Source organism: Pleurodeles waltl, chromosome 8 (assembly GCF_031143425.1).
Source record: "Pleurodeles waltl isolate 20211129_DDA chromosome 8, aPleWal1.hap1.20221129, whole genome shotgun sequence".
In the NCBI taxonomy this organism is placed as follows: domain Eukaryota; kingdom Metazoa; phylum Chordata; class Amphibia; order Caudata; family Salamandridae; genus Pleurodeles; species Pleurodeles waltl.
Window position 1 is genome coordinate 266,682,047 of NC_090447.1, and position 17,358 is coordinate 266,699,404.

Consider the following 17,358-nt stretch of genomic DNA (forward strand, 5'->3'; position numbering starts at 1 on the left):
CATGTTTAAGGGAGGAAGCTCAAGCACTTTAGGCCTGGTCAGAAGTGGTAAAGTGCACAGAGTCCTAAAATCAGCAAAAACAAGGTCAGAAAAATGTAGGGAGGCAGCCAGAAAGTTGGGAGAAGTCCACCCTAAGGTTGTCATGTGTAACATGTAGAAATACAGGGTTAACATACCCCTACAGTGACTAATACCAAAATTAATTTTCACTGTACAAGGATCTGGCTAGCCCACAGAAAAATATTGGGAAGCAATATAACTTTTAAATTGTGCTCTCTCAGTTTTATGATAAGCTTGAGAAATATTTCCAACAGTATTTTAAATATTTATTAAAAGCTCAATCCAATGGTGAAGTTAAATTTTAATAATTATCCAGGAAAGGTGATTTTTATAAAGATATATTTTCCCTGCTTGAATCTCCTGGAGGCTAAATTGCAGTAGCTCTCCAGCAGCTTCCCAGCCAATTCTTGACCATAATGACTCCAAAAGCAGGCACAATGGCATGGGTGTGGGAAAATGTTTTTCTTATCCTTGCAGGCAAACCAATAAGCCTGGACCCAGAAACTTCAATAACTTGTGATGCGGCTGCCCTTTTCCAGTAAATGTAAGGTGAGGCATGGAGTCAGCAAACCTTTGTCCCCACAGCCAGGCTGGCTCCAAACTCGGTGGGAAGAGCTTCTTCAGATCTAATTTTGAGTGACCACAGAGGAGGTAACTGCTCATTTTCCTGGCAACACATTGGTTAGTGAGGAGCCAGGAGAGACACCTCCCCCATCCACTGGCTAGTGCAAACCATAAATGTGTTGTACACCCCCAGTTACTCTCCTCAGGACCTATGGAAGAACAAATACATGACTGCACCTACTCTTTGAGGCGTGAGAGGCGATCTGAGGGTCTTGGGCTGCTTCCACATGTACCCAGGACAATGAAATGGACTCCCTAGGTCAGTTGGTTGACCAGAGTACACTACAAGAGACCTTTTTCTTAAAGTGCCCCCGATCAGCTGCAATTGGACCATGTCTACACCCTGATGGTGGCCTCTGCTGGAGTGAGTCCTGACCTCTGATTGCTGTCTTGTGGTCCTGGAACCCTTGATGTAGTCTACCCAGACCTCTCCTTGAATCTCTGAAAAGCTGTGGGGAAAATGTCTGACTTCCAGACGCAGGGGGACCGGGCCCAACCACTGTTCTTGGTTTTGCAGTAGAGGTGGGTGCCGTTCATAAGATCAGCATCAAGTTTAAAGAGCAATGGACACCTTGGCTTCTCACTTAAAGTGTGCCTCTAGATTGGTCTGGTAAGCTGCTGATGATGCATTGTCATTTGCCAGGTATCTAATTTTTCATAGGGTACTTCACAATATTTAGGGGAAGGTACCTAAAAGTTAACTTCAGAGCCCCCTCCATGACGCTCTGAAAAAGCCTGCCCCTGGTCTCGATTCCACCTCATGCCTATTTCTTTAATGACCATGAACGTCCTGTCACTCCTTCAGATTCTCTTTTCCCATGGTTTCTCCTTTTTCACTGGCTTTTATCCTACTCGTCTTCCTTCCTTCTCCCTTTACTGACTTTTTCTTCTTGCTCTGGGACAAAGTCTGATAATTACAACTAAATTGCGGCCCCCCAAAAAAGAGTGCAGTGCCTAAAATCGGCGACCACTTGCAGAAATAAAGCATTGGTCTCATGAGACATAGGTTCCCTAATATGTACCCTATTGACAGCTGTGTAAGTGTGACTGCATGGGTCCAAGGGTCCTAATCTTTGAAGTAAAATATCTCATCTTTAAAATAAGTAGTGTTGAACAAAAAGGAATGCACAAGGCTTGGAAACTGTAAAACCATATTGGCCATTTAAAAGGCTCCGTAGTGCACTAAGGCACGTATTTAGTTTCCATCTGTATTCACCTGCACACGAGAATTGGTTTGACATCATTTCGTTTTCTGTCTGTATGCTCTTTTTTCCCTTATAAGAACAAGGCTCTTTTTCTCAGTTTGTCACAGCTGGTTACCAATCAATCGCAATTCACGGTACAGTGATGATAGCACGGCCTAACCATAGGCCGTATCTGATTGGGTTGCATTTTTCAGCAGTGTTTCATATCAGAAAAAAACGTGTCTGCATGGAAGGGACTGTCAGCACACCATTGTACAGCTGCCATGAATCAAAAGCAGTAACAATAAAGGCATTCACACGAATCACTGCCTGCCACATTTCACAATCAAAATCACCTAATTTATGTTACCTTTTCCTCGCAAGCATTTCGTTTTTTTTCATGAACTCTAGTTCTAATTAACGAGCGACTGCTGGGAGGAGGTGGATATATCTGTTTTAAATAAAGAACGGGTTTGTCTTTGCTTTGGAAAATAGGGTATACCAATGCCAAAGCTTGTAGAAACATTGAAGAATTTTAAATATGTTTAATATTTTTTGTCCGCTGAGGGATACCAGTCTTTCTGCCTCCACCTGATTGCTTTATGCATAAATAATTATTATTTTCAGCCCTAGAAAGGCACCAGAAGGGAAAGGTTAATTACAGTGACTTACACTTTCTAAAATATCAGGCATTTAAAAGTAGAAGCTTATTCGGGAGTTAAATTGTGCACAATATGAACAGTGTCATTTGGACCCATCTTGGGGAAAAAGTTAATTTTGCTGCACCAACCATGTCCTGCACCAATATGAACTTATATTATGATGCAACCACTGCAATGAAAAAGCGTAAACAGATGAAGTTGTAATTTTCGATGATATTTTATGTCACTTTACCTGTCCTTGTGTCAGCTTCATGCCATTAAGAGGCATGATTTCTCTAAAACCCTTGAACTAATTGGTTGTAGCTTACATCAAAATAAAGGTCGGATTCTGAATATATTTCCCAGCAAGAGAAACAATGCAATTAGTTCTATCTCTTCAATATCTTCATAAAACAATTTTTGCATAATCATGACAGGGATCAGGCTTGGATGATAGCACCTCGTACTTTTGCTTGTAAAACTCGCTGCAAAATGACCGTAATGATAATACTGGAAATTGCGAAAATGCCAGCCTGATCATGTGGGTTAGCATGTAATTTTGAATTTGGATCTAATGGTGGCATAAATACAGAAAATAAGGAGCGCCATTCCCTGTTTCTGGCAAATTATTAAACAATGAAGCTAAAAATGTACTTTAAATGTTACAAAATAGTGACATATCATGAAATTGAAAAGCTGGAGATCAAAATAATTCTAGCAACTCCTCTGGTCTGTAACCTAATGTATTCCCAGACACTTTAAATTAAATACAAATACACATTTTTCACGACATTACATAAAGAAAAAGAATTAAAAACGAAGTGAAGTTTAATACATAAATGTATCTCACCAACTCATAATCTTATGTTACTTTATGTTATGATAGTAGGCTTATTCTAGACATCTCCTTATTTGCTCCAAAGAGCTAGGTCAGTGCTTGAGGTGCAGAGTATCACACAACAATGATTGCTTAGAATAATCTACATCTAAACCTATGGCGTGTCCTTAATTGTGTTAATAAAGAAGAAATTGTTATACATCAAGGCTTCCTTGAATATTTGGAATATGGTTACCACAAATCTGTAGTTAATGACTACTATGTTCACTGAGGTAAATTCCAAGGGTATTCTTGGCCGTTGGTTCTTTTCCTGGTCTCTTACACTTCTCGTAAACGTGAATAGGAAGAGCCCCGAGGAGATCTGGTGTGCTCACCAGGCTCACACAGTTATAACTTCCCATAGTCTCCTGTTTAGCCACGATCTATCTGGTTTAGAAAAATGTATGAGAAACCTCTCATAAGCTGGACAGACCTCTAATCATCAAACAGAATGTGTCCTAATTTTCTCATTATTTTCCTTACCTACCTTTTTCCACCATCTAGCTGCAACTGAACTCCCTTCCTGTCTCTGAGAAAGTGAGATAGAAGCATTGAACTGGTCTTTGCTCCTCTTTGCCTGTTAACATCAGTCCAGATGCTATAATTAAACTATATATATATATATATATATATATATATAGCTACATTATATTGTATTGTACTATAATATAAAGTATTTTCAAGACTGAAAGACAACAAGAAAACAACATCCAGCTAGGGTTCTCTTGATAGAAGGAATAGAGGCAAACTTTAAGATGTGTACTTTGGTATGGGAATTTTGAGCCAGTACAACAGTTAGGAAGATTGTTACTATAAACGCATCTCCCCTATCAATTGCACACTTCACTTTTGTTTAGAATCTAATGTGTACTAAAGGGAAAAGTAAAGAAAGCAGCAGTGCATTCATGCATTCATCATTTCAATAACCAAAAGGCTTTGTAGAAAAAAATACATTTATTTGAATAAATATACCAAAATTTATGCTGGGATAGACATTAATTGGACATTAGTTTTTCCACTGAAAAACATATAAGAAACAGAGGATTTTAATTAAAATAAAATACATCATTTGTGCATTTGTTTTGATTTTACATCTACGTAAAACTCAATCAATGTAATTCACTGATGTATTGCCCTCCCATGTTGAACGGAAGTGTTCAAAAACCTTCATTTCTGATTACCAGTTTGTATTTGTTACTCGGAAAAAACATGAATTTACACTTTACAGTGGCTGTAACTACATCATATTATTATATCATTGTGTTATTATATTTTAACAATTCTGACACGTACTGTATGTGGGTGTTTAATGCTGGGAATGCCAGGACAAACATGCAAAATCAACAAATATGCATTTCTGTGTGTACTTGCAAACATTTTGCATGTACACTCTCACCTTGGATAGGTCTGAGATTTATGCTGGTTAAATGCAGGAACTGTTGGGGGTGTGTGTTGGAAGAGTGTGGTTCCCGCAATACGTCGGACAGGATAGCCATAACGTTTGCGACAGAGTAACCCCTCCCTCCAAACTCAAAATCAGGCCCATAGTCTGAGACATGCCAAATCACTAGTGGAAAAGAATTCCACAACCATGAAGCAGCTCCAGAGAATGCATACATGACACAAACAATACACCAAAACTTAGAACTCGCTAAACATTGAAATAGTTATGTGCTTTTCTCTCAAGAGCCACACGAGAGCTATAACTGGCTAGCAAAGCAGGCAGACTAACCAAGAGTAAGAGCTGTGTGGCTGTGTAGGTAAGTTTGTATCAAAATGTTTGAGGGCGAACCAAAGAAAATAAAACACTGTGGGTGAACTGTGAGCAAATTTGCTTATGCTGAAAATGAAACAAGCAGCAGTGTGTTAGACAGAGATCAAGGGAGAAAGTTTTGCAGGAGATAAATCTACAGAAATGGCATTCCTGTCATCTAAGCAAGAGAATGTCCCACGCAGTAGTTCTGAGACAAGAAAGAGAAAATACAGGCTAGACATTTCTCATTAATGAGAGTTGTTAGCATCAATGTTTGGCCATCTTATCACCTATGGGGTTGAAAGAGAGTTTAGACTCAACAGTAAAACCATAGAGTTCAAGGTAGGAAGCATTGTTAAACCTTTTTCGGAAAGTCCATCAATGTATTATTTAATAAGGGACAGCTTTGCAGTTGTTGTGAACAAAATAAATTCTGTTTCTGAGGGGACTGAGGATCACAAAAATTAAGACACCCAGGCCTCGAGTTTGTGCCAAAACAGTCCCGTAGCACATGAACATCTTCTACAGAGGATTCTGATTAAGTTGATTATTAACAGCATATTAATCAATGCTAGTTCATGTTCTTGACAAGTGATGCTGCATAGTAAATTGGAGATTATTTGGATGTGTATTTTGAGGTAGCTCCGATTTTACAGCCCTTATACTTTATTACATCATGCATTGTGAGATAATTAACAAATAAGAGGGAAGTGGGTAATCCTTTGCAAGGATTGGTGACTTGTTTGAATAATAACTGTCTGTATTTTAACATGCTCTATTGTTATGAAAGGTTTATTAGAATTACTTTAGAACTGTGATAATGAAAGTATGAATACAGTGAATTACATTGAGTGGTCCTCTCAGAGAATTGGTGTGACCATTAATGATTGTCAGAACCCCGTACAGTGGGCCAAGGGGCACACAGGAGTTAACGGGCCCAACCAAGGTGGTTGAGGCCTTTTACCCCTGATGTCCTGGAGCCCACTCTAATATGAACGATGCTCAAGTGGGTCAAGCACCCCTTCTGAACCTGACGCTCAGTTGGGTAGCATTGCTGGAGCAGTGAGGGCTCCTTTAAGGGAGATGCAGATCAGTGAACATAACTCAATGTGTGGGCAGCGTGACAATAAATCAAGGTCCATGCAAATACTTGTTTTGTATAAAGATAAGTATTTTAATTCTACTTCTGCAAATGCAAAGGTAAACGACATTTAAAATGCAACACAGTCCTCTTGAGGTCAGGGCTCAAGTCGTTTTCAAGCCACTCTCTGTCCTCCCACCTCTAGTGCAACAGGTTCCTGTTTTGTTCCCCATGCATTCATGGCTGCATCCAGGGAATGTAAACTAAAAGGCAGTCTCAAGAGTTCCTTCCTCAGACTCTTTAATTAAGTTCAGTTTTTAGAGTGTAGGTATTAGTAGCACCCATAGTGGTATGTCCCCTGAGCCATGAAGGCTCTGGCAGCTAAGTACTTTGCACCCGTGCAACAGAGTCCTGTTCTGGATTGGCTGCATTGGACATCTCACTGTCACATGTGGCAGACATCTGGCAGGTGCTGGCTCTCTTCCCTGACCCGCACTATGTGCAGAATCCAGATGGGTGAGGTGCCTTGGCGGTCATGCTGTAAGTCTTTTCTTCCTTTAGCAGAGTGTGGAGGTGGTTTCCATGCTCCAAAAGGTTTCATGGGTGCAGTCCAGGAGATGACATTAAGTCCACCTTGGTCACAACAGTTTCCGGGTCTTGGGTGACGACCTGGACCTCTGGACTGCAGCATCTCTGGTGGCCCCTCCTGTCATACAGGATCGCCACTCCAGCTTCGCACTCCGGTCAGGCTAGCCTTACGCTGATGGTCACGCCGGCCACTCCTGGCGTACAGGGTCGTCAAACCTTTTCAGCAAATGGGCAATAGCCAATCAATGTGGAATGGGTTTCTCCCACCTCAGTCAGGCTTTGAAACCTTGCAATGCAAAAAGAACAGATAAGGGATGGAATGCAGAACAAATAAACCATTCACCCCAGTCACAGATCTGGGTTTAATCCATCAGTTTTTTTGATCACCATACCATTCCAGTTTGGGCCCATCCATAACAAATCTGTCTTGACCCTGCTCCCCATAGGAACAGACCAGCCCGAACTGCCAGGCCAAGTCCTCCCTAGACCAGAAACAAGCATCCTGGGACTGGTTTTGGGGTACCACCCCTCATCAGCCAGGCTAGCCTGAATCTGGTGGCAAGGCGAGCATGGGACCTACCTCTGGGCATACTCTTCCCACTTAGGGTGACACATGCAAAAAGAACAGATGATGGACGGAATGCTGGAACAAATTAAACATTCACTCCCAGTCACAGATCTGGGGTTATTCCATGAGTTGTTTTTGCTTGCCATGCTATTCCAGTTTGGGCCCAGCCTTATGCAAATCAGTCTTGACCCTGCTCCCTGTGTGAACATTCCAGCCTAAACTGCCAGGCTGGGTCCCCCATGGAACAGAAATGAGCATCCTCATACCAATCTCGAGGTGGCATAAATTGATGGATTAAACCCAGATCTGTGAGTGGGGCTGAGTGTTTGATTTGTTCCGCAGTCCATCCATCATCTGTTCTTTGTCCTTGAATCCATGCAATGGGGGCCCCTCCTGGCAAACGGGATCGGCAAGTCAAACTAAGCACACAGGCTATGGTCTTATCCGTTCAGAGATTGGTTTCTCCCACCACAGATTTTCGACTCTTAGCGGCGGCCCCTCCTGGCATACAGGGTCACCAAAGAAGCCCAGCTTGCGGGTTTCAGCCTGATCAGTACAGGCTGGATTCCTCACACAGAGAGTTCTCAAGTCAGGGTTCTCTTCTGGGCCTCTCTTCCTCCAACCCTCTACTCATCCTCACGGGCACACTGGTCTTGGTGTGCAGGCAGGTGCTGGTGTTCCATGTCTCCATTTTCCAGGCAGGTTACCTTGGCTTCAATGGGTGATGTCCCCTCACCCAGCAAGGAGACTCCTCACATAGTCCGGTTGGCTAATGGACAAATGACAAAGTTGGAGGTTTCAAACTCCCCTACTTATAGTTCTTTTCCAGACACCAAATGTGAATTAAAGTCTGGAATTTTGAAGTATTATGTTTAGGTTGTACTTATTTGAAACAGACATCCCTCCCCTTTCTTCTTTATCCTTAAGGATGTCTGTCACAACAGGAAAGACTCTAAAGCTGATTAACCCACAACAAGATTCATGGGAGTGACTAGAGTTCACACCTGGATGTCAGCCTCAGTGATATGTGCATCAAAGGTTAATCCTGGTCCCTCAGCCCTACTCTTAATGATTCCCTTATTAGCCCCATCTCCCTCTTTCTGACATGTGTCTAATCCCCTTTCCTTGTGATCTGTCACTGAATCAAAGAGCCCTTTGAAATCCACAGGGAGAGCCTGGCTCCCGCTCATCCAATGTTTGTCCCACTCAGCTTACAGAAATGTAGCAATATACAACTCAGTCTTGGGGGATTTCTCTACTCTTCATTTCTCCACCAGGCATGGGTGGGCTTCTTAAAAAGGAGTAAAAGGTCTTTCCAGTTATGTACTAGTGAAGACACTTTATCTCCCAGTGTACATCCAAAGCACACTCCACTGCCTAGTACTGTTTTCCTCATGTGTTATGCTACGACCAGCATTTCCACATGCAACACACACACACTCAGTCTGCACACACTGTTCTTCACTGCATTCTCTCTGTACTGCCCCCAGTGTGTGTTATTTAGAAGCACATCCTGGCAGCACATACGCAATTAACAGGTCTGCACTGTACCACACTTCACCCTAGGTGTGGTGTATTCCTTATGAGCAAACATGCATTCAGAACATTTTCATCACACATGCAATTCCACATCAACCTGATGTAGGTGAGGGGTGAGTTAAACACAACCAGATGAACCTTTCAAAATGTGAGTAAGCATGTAGGCCTCACTCCAGGGTCACAGTATAAAGGACCTGTTCGCTACTTATGACCACTGCATGGTATGCTGCCACCACCATGCTTTTTCTGTTTAACTTCTTGGTTGAATGTTATATTACCTTAAAAAAACAAAATACAAGAGGTGTCTGGCAAAACAGGAACAGTTCAATTAATTAAACATTACAGCCGGGGGTTCAGTTACAGAACCGGGATCTGCGAACTGTCTCTTGTTGACCATTGAATTTAAGCATGTTTTTATACATTTCTCTGAATGCAATACAACCATAAATGACATTCTTTTCTTGGTAAAAAAATGCGAACAGTTGTCAAGGAATCCTAGATACACTTCCAGATAGTGACGGCAGATGGGCCTCGATCTGGCGTGTGGGCCAGCGAGTACGTGTCTAGATGTCTGGCCTGAGGGACGTGTGATCACTGTGTGTGTTGTGTCCTAATTGGCTAAATGTACCTAACTACATGCGTCATCTAACTTTATGGTGTTTTTGGGAATGCACATACTCCTCTGGTCATGTGTATTTTATTTGGGCCAATCTCCGGGGATTATTGCAGTGTTGTTGCCTTCTGTGGGATCTTATCTAAGTTTTCCTGTTTGTGCTTTTGGCTGCCGGCTAAGTGATACCGCACCTGTGACCTGTCTGTCATTAACCTTCAGCCCTGGGTCTCACAGCATGCCTGACCACGTACCTACCTGCTGGGTTTAACAGAAAGTTCAAAAAGGGGGACTCTAACAATGGTGGTGCGACTTTGTGTATGAAAATGTATTGCGGTGTGCATCAACATCAGTTAACTCAATATTAATAATCACCTGGTGAAAGCAGCATCCTTCCACCACTACAGGGGTAGCACTTTGGATGCAACAAGACTGGCCCATGTCTTGGCATATACGCATGATCCGTATTCGCCAATGACAAAAAAATCAAAATTAGAGATCCAACCAAAAGTACAGTTGGGCGCCCAGGGCAGGGGTACATATCTCTCACCAAGCAGAGGAGTTCTTCACCCCAACACTGATCAAGAAGACATGCTTGGTTATTGGTTATAGATATTACCATGTCTGTGAAAGTGAAACAAAAACAACCTGTGGTTAGCTGACGTCAGTAACGTAGTTAGCTCTTTTTCACTTGTGTGACATGTTGCTTGGGTTATAAGAATAAAGGAATGCAATGGATTTAAAATTTCGTTACAGCTGAATAACATTTTCGAAAAGGTCTTTGAAAGATAAACATTAAACAACTATTTATTATATGTCATTTGATTGCAGCAAAATCACTGTCGGCAATTGACTAATTTTTGCAGGAGACAGTTTAGTGTGAAATAGTTGCATGTACAAGAGCATAGTTCAGGCGGTTATTAACACTGGGAAAGTTATAGGGAAAATATGTCTTATAAAAAATATGCAGACGATTAACTGAAATACAGCCTAAAACAATAATTCATTGGGAGCATTGCATTTCAAAGGCATAGATTAGGTTTGTCCTTTGAAAGGTGTGCTCATAACATGCACTCCCTTCAGACATGATGGATCTGTCTGTCCGGTTTCACGGAGTTCTGCCTGGCTGCCTTATTTTGTCATTGTGCCATACTTTAAAGAGCAAAGTGATATTATTAATGATGCCTTAATACTAAGTGAACATAGTAATACTAATTTTACGGCTGTAAAGTTTTTAAGTAATGCAAAGAGCAATAAAAATGTCATCAAGATGAATGTCTAATGGCATTAGTTAATGCAAGCTAATACATGAGCTGTGGAAGATGTGTTCTAGATGGATCCTGAGCATAACCCCTAAGCTGCACATTTTTGACATTGAAATTTTCCAGCATACCCTGACTTTCATTTCTTTCTTGTCCTAATGTATAGGTATGATATCAAGGATGATTACACCTTACGAATCAAAAAGGCCACCAGTGCAGATGAGGGTACCTACTCGTGTATGGCTGAGAATCGGGTTGGAAAAGTTGAAGCCTCTGCTTCCCTTACTGTTCGAGGTGAGTGCAAAAGATGTATCTAAGTATATACACATTGCTTTATTGACATGCAGCTGAAGGAGCACACCATGAAAACACATGTATTATAAAGTTGGTTGACTCTGGTATGCCTATGTTCTCTGAGCAGTTTCACACTAATAATACACAGGACTACAGACTTAAGCTTGTTTGTAACCCATTGAAGCAAGTGAAGTTATTTCTGCATTGTGTATTCTTGATGGTAATTTTCTATATATTGAAATTTAAAATCCATTGACTGTTGTGACATAAAAGTATAACAATGAAATGAAAGTGAATTAGCTACCATTTAAATATAGAGTCACAAATGCCTTTCACTCACGTGTCCAGAGAAAAAAACATTAGCTTTTTTCAAAGAACCCTCACCCACCAACCAAGTTGGAGCTGTTTTTTTTTGTGAAACCGCAAATTTGTGGGTGAATTAAAACTACCTCATGGTGTTCCGTCCCTTAGGGATGTTTTAATCGTGGATCCCTTGGGAAGGATTAAAAACGGTGATGGTGGACATGACATGCGATAATAATGGTCTTTCACATCCTAGTATTAGGTCAACATGTTTCAGCTAAATATGCGTGCCTACTGAGTCACAAGGGCTTTGTTCAAGACAAGGTGCAAGGAAAGCCCTAGTCGGTTGCGGCATGCGAAACTGGTGCTTAGTGGTTCATCATTTATGATTTTTACCAACTGTCTTGTAATTTTTTTATAACAAACCACCCATCTCTGCACCTTTTACCTTCCTCTGGAGATCCAGACCTCAGATCAGGTACAGAGACGAGTGGATTGCCGTGAGGAATGTGTGACTACAGGCCCTGCCCCCTCAGGTGATCCATGTCGCCATGAATTTGTGCAATTAAAAAAATTACAAGATTGGTGAAAATCACAAGTGATGAACTGTTAAGCACCATTTAATCAGACTTCTCAGGAAATCCGAGATGCACTAGGCACCTTGGATGGGAACACCCGATGAAGCATGCCACCAACTAGGTTGGTGGGTAAGGGTTCTTTTAAAAACCCTAATGGTTTTTCTCTTGACACATGCATGAAAGGCATTTGTGATGCTATATTTAAATGGGAGCTAGTTAATTTTCATTTGATTGTTATATTGATTAGGGGAAGAGAAACAAGCTTACCTCATCTTCTCACTTCCTTGTTTTGTTTTCCGTGACATAAAAGTATTCAGTGACTTGACGTGAAGACAGAATATTCATATGAATACTTATATTACATGGGTATACTGTCCACTTGTGAAGCATTCCAACCAGAAATCAGTAGTCTGTTGGTAAATGTGCCAAATATCTTCCTGATGCTGGCCTGAGCTGGCCTTTTACATATATCATCCCTTGACTAGGATGATACAGTTTATTCTTCAGCGGCATTTTTAGTAATTTTATTTAACACACAATGTGGTGAAAAGCAAGTTGACCCCCCCCCAAAAAAAGTATTGCCTGCGGTCTAACATATATAGGGTCATATTTTCATCACTGTGCAACTGATGATCATAGGGAAGAATGTAGATTTACTCTGTTGGTGAGTCCCTACCAAAACTCATCTACAGGTGACACATCCAATTAAATGAATACTAAGAAAATCTATCACAGGGGATTTTTGGGGTGCAAGCTCGCATGTTGATGGCCAACCCTACCAAAGAGGGCAATTTAGATCATTTTTCTATGTGTTTGGAGTCTACTGTCAGGCTCTCAGCACCATTAGAGCTGAGTGCAAATGAGAGACACACACCTCTGGATGGATACATGCTCTCATACACTCTTTACAAACAAAATCCAAAACACATGAAAAATATAAAGTGTGCATAGTGGAAACACCCACTTTATCACAAGTGGAATGCTGATTTGGGTGTCAACATGAGGTACAACTAACCTGGAATATGTGGATACAATCAATGCCCTCTAATAATTATCAGGGATTGATATTACATCAAGAGGATGGAATACAATAGGAAGTGAGCTTGATTTGTGATTATAAAATGCTCATTTTCATCAAACTTATTCGATCAATGGAGAAATAAGGATAATTCAACTGAACCACCTTGAAGAAGTTCATTGTGTGTACGAAAAGTGTTGGCTAAGGCTGTAAAGATTTTTATGTATATGGAAGAAAATATGTTGAAACAAAAATAAAGAAGATATATGAACATAAACGTTTGAATTTTGGACTTTGGGTGCGCTGCCAAATTAGTGAATTTAAAATATGCCATTTATCTTTTCACTTCCATGCAATGTTCCAAAATTCAAGAAAAATATTAGAATTGACAAAAAGAACAGTATGGAAATCTCTAGGGGTAGATACGGGTATGTAATTGTATAATAAAACATTACTCTTTTATAATGAGTAATTCCAAACTTTGCATTAAGTCCTGTGCAGTTTGCACTTAAGAATCAATGGTAGAAAATCATGTTGTACTTTTTGGGGGACCTTTCAAGACCCGTAAAAATATATAAGCCACTTAAAAAAAGATGCTTTGATGCGCAGCATCAAAATTGAGGGGCTATGATCCCATGTTATATCTATAATGGAAATGCTGTTCTACAGTAGGGGCAGTCAGACAAAATGTCCAGCGCTTAACTTGAGCAGCTGGTTACTGGTGGAGGCCACCAACACTTATTTTTGGAGACTGGCACGTATTTTTCCTCAATTGACATTGTAAAAGCGAGAGAGGAGTAAATTATCCTAAGTAGAAAAAAGGAGAAAAAACGGAAACCTGTCACTAAGGGAGAAAGCTGGAACGTACAACAGTGAGCTAAAACGGCAGACTGCGTTTGGTGGTGGAGTCAAGACCGTGCTGTGTTGGTATGCGGTGCGCAGCATTTAATTGCACCGGCCACGGGCTTTTGAGCACAGTTTCGGGCAGTTTTACTTTCACAATTGAGAAAGTCCACTTTATTTGAATAGGTTCCAAAAAGATTTTTTTCCACAAAATAAACCATAACAGCATATTTCTTATAAAAAAAAAACCAGTGATTTAATAATATGGGCAGGACCCATCAAGTACTCTGTACTAGCACTTCAGTCATTTGAAAGGGAAAGTATAGACGCTTATCGGCACTGCTGCAGAGCTTTAAATGGGAGAGTACCAACATTTTTCAGCCACAAACAGGTACTGGACAAGGAGTGCCTGCACTTCTATAGTTCTATTTCAAGTGCTGTATAACAGATAAACATTGTCGTAAAAACACCAGAACCCAAAGTTGCAACAGAATAGATAAAAGAGACCAAAGATTTTAAATGTGGATGATTGGGGGGGGATTTGACACTAACCAATATTTTCTGACCTACAGTAGTGCACTGCGCTGATCGGTTGAAACGAGGCTCAGATGCAATGGGTGGGCGTGAAAAGGTTACAGAGAAATACATTTCAGGAAATAGAATAGGATTTTAAATGGTGTTCTCTCTTATCCACAAAGTGAAGCAACACCCTGCCATGCTGGATCTCAAGACTATTTCACAGTTTAGTGGTGCATGATGAAGGCTTTCAGCAGAGCTGCGAAAGGTTAATAAAAACATTTTTAGCATAATTCCAACTCCTTTTCTGCTACACACATTAAATCAAATGTTCAGAGTCTCTGTGGATTGTTTTATTGGAACAAGGGTCATGTGACCCTGGAGGCCCACATCCATTTCCATCCGTTTAATGCGTGGTCACAGTTCGGTTTCATTTTCTGAATTCATAGGAAAACAAAATTTCATCTTGGGTTTTACAAGGACGAGCCGGTGGAAGTGTTTTTCTAAAGCAAATACATCAAAGTCTGTGTTCAGCCAGGCACAATATAGACGCTCATGTTATATCACCCTTATAGGAATGTTAAGCTCCCTGCAACTTAAAGGGTTATTTTTTATGGCAGTTGTACACGAGACTTTGTCACTATAGGGTTGGACAAATGTCTGAACCTAATGATTTGTCAACTACATATTCTCACCAAGATATACACAGAGGGCTCCTTAAAGATTTTGGAGAACATTATTTTCTTCCATTTTTTAGTTAAAGTAAATTTAAGCTAACATTGTCACGTTTTCAAACAATGCTAACAAACTGCAGCCAGCCTTAAAACATTTAAAAACTGTGCATTTGCTACAATTATGGTATAGTACTTCTTTTAATCTTTTTGCAATTATAGAGCATAAAAAGACCTTGAAAGCAACTACTAGTGTAGCTGATAGATGGTAAATTGAAGCACTACGGATAGTTTAGAGTGGGGAAAGAATTAATTTCTATCATATAGCCCGGGAGGAGCTACAGGTTCTTCATTGATGAAAGGTAATGTACTTATGTTTTTCTCTCCTTCACGAACTGGAGCAGTGAAGGAGTGAGTTCCATTTAGGGTAGGAAGTCATACCATGACCTTGGTGCATGGCGTGCAGACCCATCTCCTGATCTTTGCTTTGGTGCACATTTTGATTTTCATTCTGGTGATGTTGTGGCTTTGTGTGTTGTAGTGTCCACAGGCGATGTCACGTTTCTAGGTCGGGAGAAACGTTGGTTAATCCTCTCTTATTTATGATGTAGCAGTAGTTGAAGTTGGCATACAGCTGTAGAATTAACAAGTGAAGTTTCCTCATATTTGACGTAAGGAAATACTCAATTTAGAACTTCAGTGGGTTGGACCGTAGCAAGCAGAGCACTCTTCATTACAGTCAGTGGTGAGAATGCACTTTGGAGAGCCGCTCCGAGGTCTTGGCTTATTATGAGCTGGAGGAGCTAGTAGAATTAAAAAGTTACTTACTGGGAGGATTCCTCCTCACAGTTATTACATCTGGAGTGGGCCCAGGCTCTGAGCCAACAACCTCCAGTTTGAACTTTCAAAAAGACAAGACCCACTTAACCCAGCTGGATTTTACAATGAACCTCTCCTTTGACCTGGAGCAGCACACCAAGCAAAGCATTATTTTTTTGATAGTGGACTGGTCTCCCTGGCACAGGTTTAGCATGTACAGCAGAATATGTAGCTTACTGTCTTTTGTGAATTAATAGCTGTGCCCAGGATTGTTTTATTTTTACTTTGTCCCTGGAGCAGGGGCCTACTGCCCTACTTCTCTTTTGCAAAGTTCTGCTTCTATGCACTAACTCCGATATTAGCAGCAATATCCACTTGCTGTGTGGCTTGTGTGGCACATGCATTGTCTGTGAGTGAACCAGCATAATGGAGGCCTGCGGATTGTATTTTGAAAGCCTCTGGCCTGTTGCTGTGCACAGCAGGGAGGGATATTTCCCAGATAGGCAAATTGTATTGCTGACATATTTAAGGCTTGAGAGAGAAGACCTTAACACTGAACTGATGAAAGATGAGACGGGGCTAATTTATTTAGAAATACAGTTAGGTCATTTTCCTAAGAGGCGCTGCTGATTACTCTTCCTGAGCACTGCTGTTTTGTAGATGGGGCAGTTAGGGTGAAGGGCCAGACTGTTAATGGTGAGATTGGTCTTTGAAAGAAGGCCATACTTTTGTCTCTTTCCTGATCTCTGTGGTTGTTGATAGCCAGGTGATGAAAGTTCATACCAATTTTTGCCTCTTTTGTGGGTACACTGGACCGGAAACTATTCTGTCAAGAGGAGCATAGCTCTACACAAAGGCTGTGTCTGGATATGGCATTTGAAACAAGGAAGTTGTTCTGAAAATGCAGACAGAAGATACACATCCCCAGTCTCCTTTCACTCTGTATGAATGAGAGCCGCTGATCCATTTGTTGTTCCAATTCCCTGGCCTCACAATTTAAAATCACAGCTTATGGTAAAGTCAGATTTTAAATTACAAGTCTAAAAATGTCACTTTTAGAAATTGGACGTCCTTACCTAAACCATTCTTTGCCTTCAGACTGTCTCCAATACACATCTGCTGTGGGTGACAACTGGGCTTTGTGCATTCCCTCTGACAGCCACACATAAAGGGAGCTTAGGTGAACCCAATGGGCCATTCACTTCCTGATGGCGTTACCAGGCTGATGGGTCTTCCTGGGCTGGAACTCTCCTCACTCAAAGAGCTGTATATTCCCTTCTCCCTTAGTAAGTCCGGAGCCAGGGCAAGAGGGGAGGAGACACTGTGCACTTCAGAGCTTTTCTGTCAAGTTCCCCCCACTTCAAAGGCACAACTGGGTATAAGTACCAGACCCCTGACAACATCATCTCAGTACCCTTCTAGACCTGTGGATACTTTGCCAGGAAGAAGGACAGCTGTGCTGCCATGGGGCCTGCCGTTCTGCAGAGCTGCTACTCTGCTGTATTCCTGCTTTAGTGAGCTGACCTTCT

General features: G+C 41.2%; 1 protein-coding gene across 14 annotated transcripts in view; it reads left to right on the plus strand.

Moving 5' to 3' along the window:
• ROBO2 (roundabout guidance receptor 2) overlaps positions 1–17,358 on the plus strand; it is a 709,977-nt gene that overhangs the window by 500,988 nt on the left and 191,631 nt on the right. For all 14 annotated transcript variants that reach the window (XM_069204134.1, XM_069204124.1, XM_069204131.1 and 11 more), the window contains exon 6: positions 10,954–11,081. In XM_069204134.1, the coding sequence (XP_069060235.1) occupies positions 10,954–11,081 (128 nt within the window). The remainder of the gene's footprint in view (positions 1–10,953; positions 11,082–17,358) is intronic.